Consider the following 5790-nt stretch of genomic DNA (forward strand, 5'->3'; position numbering starts at 1 on the left):
GAGAGAGCAGAGGAGGGAGAGGAGCACGAGAGAGGAGTGAGAGGTACGAGGGGGTTCCAGGGAGGTTGCTGGCGTCATCCGAAGAGGCCAGGGCGAAGCGGCAAGCAAGAGGTGGACGGGCGTGCGCCGGCGTGCGTCGGCCACGCGCTCGTCCTCCTGGCAAGGAGGAAGACGATAGGGCAGGGGGCCAGGTGGGCTGGGCCGCACAGTGTTGGGCCGGCTAGGGGTGCCAGGTAAGCCAGGTAAGTTTCTCTCTCTCCTTTATTTTCTGTTTTTCTATTATTTTGTAGCTTGATGGCTTTATTAAAAATACTTAGGCACACTAAAAAATCGTGAAACTTGCTCAAGCCCACTGTTTGGAATATATCCAACAATAAACATTTAAGTTTATGATTATTTGGACATTTAAAGTATTTTATAGCATTTAAATGTCCAAATGCAACTAACATATGATTTGATTCAAAAATCCAGAATGGCCTAGAAAAATGTGCACCATTTTTGAGAGAGGTTCTAGACCAATTTAAAAATGATGAACTTTTGTGAAGGGCATTTTGGGTTCATTGAAATGTTTTTCAGTTGAACCTGGTATTTTCAGGGGGGGTGCTGGGGTTTGTTGATCCCCCATTTCAGGTTTGAGAGAAATTTAAACATGATGCAACTCCACATGCTGGCACTAGGCAGAGCAGAACTAGGGATGTGACAGGTAGCATACTGAAGAACCGTGCATGTATCTACTCTCTTCAAAAGTTATTACAGTCTTTACCACCCTGTAACATATGTGTATCAGTGTATGTGCACGACTACAAGGCTGGCCCAATTGCTCCTTTCAGTAGGTGGCAGGTGAATGTGCGCTAATTTGGGCGTCGTCAGTTACAGGAGGTGTGTTGAGCTCTTCCGCGGAAAACAATCAAAATTCAGAGGGGCGTCAGTTTCAAAACCACAGCGCATGAGGTTTGGTGGAACCACACACGCAATAGGGATTTCGGGAGGGCACGTCAGTTTGCCTCATACAGTCGTTTCGAGCATGAGCGATGATCCACGATTTAGCAAAGAAGTTGGGGTCGTGTCGGTGACTGACTTACCAGCTCCGCGGGGCGCGAAGAAGCTGGAGCCGTGTCGCCGTCGCCGTGGATCTCGACGCCGACGAGTTGCGTCGCATACTCGCAGTCGCCCTCGAGCTTCCCGTCCCCGTGATTCGGATTCTCCTACTCTCTTTCTCTCCCACTCTGCCTGTCTCTGTTTCAAAACAGTGGCATCTTCGCGTATTGTGTCCATTTTGTATCACTGGAGAATGGATACAAAATGGGGCCACGTTCCAGTGATAAGAATAAAAACAAATAGGGAAGTAAAAAAGTTAAAAAAAAGAAGAGAAAGAGGTAAATGGTAAAAAGCACTAATTAAAAAATGAAACCTTTCCCTGTGCCTGAACTGGCCATGATTGTTTAGTAAAAAAGGAAAACAAATCAAACTAGGATGTTGTTTTCAACTTTAAAATAAATTTAGAAAAGAAAATGAGAAAAGCAAGACTTACGATCCACTCTTCACTATTCTGACATGTCAGTATTCGATATACATGAAAATGTATAAGTGATTTTCATGAGTATTTCCCTAAGCACGTTCATCTTTACAAGGTTACTTTAAAAAAAATTGCCTTTTATGTATATAATAGATAATGGAAGACACCCTTGTTTCCGCCCTCCACAACCGTGGCACACGAACAAACCGCAAAGAAATCTCAGAGCCCCTTTCCCCTGTCTTGTTGCGGTACCGCTTTGCAGTTGTGTGTGTATGTGTGTGTTAGAGAGTGCGGTTGGAGTCGGGCACTAATCAATGTTTGATATACAACCTCAAAAGGTTTTATCTCCTAATTCAACTTACATTAATAGAAACAAAGAAATTGAATGTGAATAGTGTCAAAGTACTGTAGTTGGAGTTGACTGGTTCTCTGACACATTTAGTCGTTGTTTGCATAGGGGTCTGTTTGCATAGGGGTCACGTGTGCCGTTCGTTCTGAGGGCTTAAGTTTGAGTAATACAAGTATTATGCCACAAAAAAATTGACTGGTTTCTTGCGGGCATGTGTTGGATGGTAGCCCTAGGTTGCGAAGCCAAATAATTGGTGAGTGATTGGGCATTTCTTGGGTTGGATCCCATCATTTGGCATTCACAGGATTTTTAATTCAATTCTACAAGATAGCGAGATGTGTGTAGCAAAAACTTTGTCAATTTTTTTTGGATGGCATGACTTGTTTGTCTTTGCATATTGACTATGTTGTACTCCCTCCGTTTCTAAATGTAAGTCTTTGTAGAGATTTCACTAGATGGATTACATACGGAGCAAAATGAATGATTCCACACTTAAAATGCATCTATATACATCTGTATCTAGTTCATAGTGGAATCTCTACAAAGTCTTATATTTAGGAACGGAGGGAGTGCTGCACAACGAGGCCCTGCCCGATTCTAGCCTCCGCTTACATGGTTAATGTCGAACCAACATTTATACTTCTATTATAACATATAGACAGATAGCTACTACTCCCTCCGTTCCTAAATATAAATCTTTCTAGAGATTTCAATAAGTGACTACATACGGAGCAAAATAAGTGAATCTATACTCTAAAATATGTCTTCTTGACGATGCTTTATATATAAAGCGGGGCGAAAGCCTTTTTCGGTAATATGTCTACATACATTCATATGGTAATTCATTTGAAATGTTTAAAAAGACTTATATTTAGGAACGGAGGGAGTGTTCCTCCGTTCCTAAATATAAGTCTTTTAGACATTTTAAATGGACTACAACATACGGATGCATGTAGACATATTTCAGAGTGTGGATTCACTCATATTGCTCCGTATATAGTCACTTGTTGGAACCTCTAAAAAGACTTATATTATGGAATGGAGGGAGTATGTTTTTTTGACACTAATACATTATGAGACGGAGTGAGTAGTTTTTTTTTCAAAGATTAGTATAACAGACACAAGTGCTCACATATACGCGTATACACTCACCCCTATGAACGCACACATGCACACCCTACCACTATATGACCCTCGTAATCGAGAGACGTCTCTTCCCACTAAACGTGTATCGTCGAAAATCCTGAAATAAATCCAGATGAACGAGACCACTATCCACATAACCATCCAACTATAAATTAGTTCGCGACGGAGTGAGTAGTTTTGAGAAAAGACAAATGGAAAATTCTTGGGCAGTGCTAGCCCGAGGAGACCGCGTGCCATATATGCATGCCAGGCGCCATGGAGATTGGTTGAGCCATGGTGATGGCGTGAGTACGTATATTTTTACTTTGTATATTAGATTTGTCTCAAGTCAAATATTACAAAATTTGATCAAATTTATATTAAAAAATATCAACATCTACAACAAATATATACTATGAAACTACATTTCATAATGAATCTAACAAGATTGATTTGGCATTGTAATTGTTGATATATTTTTCTATAAGTTTGATCAAAGTTGTAAAATCCACCCAAAAGTACGGCCTAGGAGGAAGGAACCCAACAATTTTCGTACAACTGGACAGCTTCAAAAGGCGCTAGCTATTGGAATGAACGACATGTACAACAACAAACATTGGTCTCTGGCGGTCTGACAATGGCCTAGCTAGGACTAGCCCAGCCTCTTTTGGACGACGCCCTGGACGCAGCCGACGAAGGCGAAGGTGCCGACGGCGAAGCAGGCGACGCTGAATGCCTGGAGCGCGACCCACGTCGGCGTCCAGGCCCGGACCCGGCGCTGCACGCAGTACATCTCGACGGGGAGGTAGATGATGAGCGGCCAGAAGATGAGCGCGCCGAGCAGGCCCAGCACCTCGTTGAAGTAGGGGAACACGACGGCCAGCGCGGTGGTGCTCGCCACGTACGCCGTCCGGAAGCACACCCGCTGCAGGTTCAGCCCGTAGCGCGGCAGGCCCGGCACGAGCCTCACGGCGTAGGTCCGGCACACGAACGCGCTCTCCGGGAACCGCGCCGCCAGCCACCTATCCCACACCGTGAATATCTGCTGGCTGAAGAACTGGTAGCCGCCGAGGATGTGGAGCACGATGCAGGCGTTGGCGAAGTCGACGAGCCAGTAGGGCTCGTAGAAGCCGAAGCCGGTGAGCAGGTTCCCCGGCGCGGCGTTGCCGAAGGCGGCGTAGCCGAAGCAGCCCACACAGAGGTAGAAGAAGGTGGTGGCGAGCATCGCGATCACGTTACCCTTCCTCAGCGTCTCCCCCTCCGGCGGCGACGACCGCAGCGTGTCCTGTATCTCCAGCAGCACGATGGAGTACGGGTAGGCGAACGCGATGTCGCCGATGGCCTGGGACACCCGCCAGACCTTCTGCATCGGGGTGTGCATCGGCACGCCGGCGACGCTCCCTCGGATCCCGCCGTCGCCTGAGCAGCAGAGTTTCAGTTTCAGTGTCAGATTCAGACTTCAGAGCATAAAAATCAGGTGATTAACTGAATTATTTCTTTCTAATGTACTGTATATACCTATGGTCTTGGAGAGGCCGAGGCCGAGGCCAATGGTGGAGTAGGTGAAGGACATGACGGCCGCCACGACGGAGAGCCACGCCATGCTGTGGAAGTTGGGGATGAAGGAGAGCACCAGCTGCGCGATGCCGAAGAGCAGCATGAAGAGGTGCTGCTCGCGGTCGTCCGAGGTGCAGCGGGCGGCGCCGCGCCCGTGGTCGTGGTAGCAGTTGGCCTTCTTGATCGCGCTGCCGGCCACCGCGATAGACCCCATCAGCAACGACGAGGAAGGAACGAAGGAACAAAGAGAATCGATGGAGCTCTGGTTTCTGAAGTGTTTACCCGAGGCAGGTGGCGGTAGTGATGGTGTAGGCGACGCCGATCCCGTAGAGGTAGAGGTACTGGAGGGAGCCGCAGACGTAGGTGTGCTTCCTGCCGAGCAGCGCCCGGACGGCGCCCATGTAGGTGTAGTTCCGCCGCGTCTTGTCCCCCTCGGACGACGGCAGGTCCGAGCCACCGGGGGCGGCTGGGGCGGGGGAGCGGTAGCAGTGGGAGAGCAGGACGGCGGAGACGTAGGTGACGGCGGCGAAGCAGACCATGGCGACGGGGCCGGCCACCCAGCCGAGCTGCGCGACGCTCCAGGAGAGCGCCAGCACGCCGGCCCCGATCACGCCGGTGATGATGTGCGCCACGCACGTCCACAGGTTCCCCGTGCGGGCGACGCGGCCGTCATCGTCGAGCACGGGAGCGGCGGGCGCGGCGTCGAGGTCGAGGGGCTGGCCGCCGCGGTGCGACGGCGCCATTGCTGCTGTTGACGGCGTCGATCCGGGGGACTCGGGAGTCCACGCAGGGGAGTCGAGAGTTTGACCAATCTGACGAGATGCGAGGTGATATACTCCTAACCAGCCGGTATACGTACGTGGCGTCACCTGATTGGTCCGTGCTTGGTTCCGAATCGAAATAGCCGGAGCGATAGAGCCGCGTCAGAGTCTTTGGACCTCTTCTCTCTCGCCAACGGCCGGTCATTTTCTTCTTCTGTTTTCTTGTGAAAGATGCGGCCAAGCCCAACAACCGCTCAACGGCCTGTACCAAATGGCCGATATATACCAAGAAAGTACATTTTATACAGTCATGTGCACGTCACATCGTAGAGATTTCTGGGATCATCGGATAAAATTTCCAGTTTTATAGGCGAGATGACGAGACATGGAGCGTGTCCTAGTGTACTAAATATCCACGGTCATATTTGCAAAAAAAATATAAAAAAAATCCACGGGCATTTTATCGGATTTGTATCTGAACA

At 48.8% G+C, this 5790-nt stretch overlaps 1 protein-coding gene across 1 annotated transcript; it reads right to left on the minus strand.

Annotated features, from left to right (window-relative positions):
- Nucleotides 1-3424: 3424 nt before the first annotated feature.
- Nucleotides 3425-5409, minus strand: LOC123047006 (probable amino acid permease 7). Its single transcript, XM_044470485.1, has 3 exons — nucleotides 4830-5409; nucleotides 4509-4735; nucleotides 3425-4409 (listed from the first exon to the last, which is right to left on the minus strand). The coding sequence occupies exons 1-3, from the start codon at nucleotides 5288-5290 to the stop codon at nucleotides 3643-3645; spliced, it is 1455 nt and encodes a 484-aa protein (XP_044326420.1). The 5' UTR covers nucleotides 5291-5409; the 3' UTR covers nucleotides 3425-3642.
- Nucleotides 5410-5790: the final 381 nt, after the last annotated feature.

Source organism: Triticum aestivum, chromosome 2B (assembly GCF_018294505.1).
Source record: "Triticum aestivum cultivar Chinese Spring chromosome 2B, IWGSC CS RefSeq v2.1, whole genome shotgun sequence".
Classification (NCBI taxonomy): Eukaryota; Viridiplantae; Streptophyta; class Magnoliopsida; order Poales; family Poaceae; genus Triticum; species Triticum aestivum.

Bases quoted from the DNA above. Each gene is read 5' to 3' on its own strand.
- LOC123047006 (XM_044470485.1), bottom strand. From the start codon at position 5,290: ATGGCGCCGTCGCACCGCGGCGGCCAGCCCCTCGACCTCGACGCCGCG. The intron at 4,736-4,829 runs GTAAACACTTCA...GGTGGCCGGCAG, and splicing joins ACTACCGCCACCTGCCTCGG to CGCGATCAAGAAGGCCAACT. The intron at 4,410-4,508 runs GTATATACAGTA...TCTGCTGCTCAG, and splicing joins CGGCCTCTCCAAGACCATAG to GCGACGGCGGGATCCGAGGG.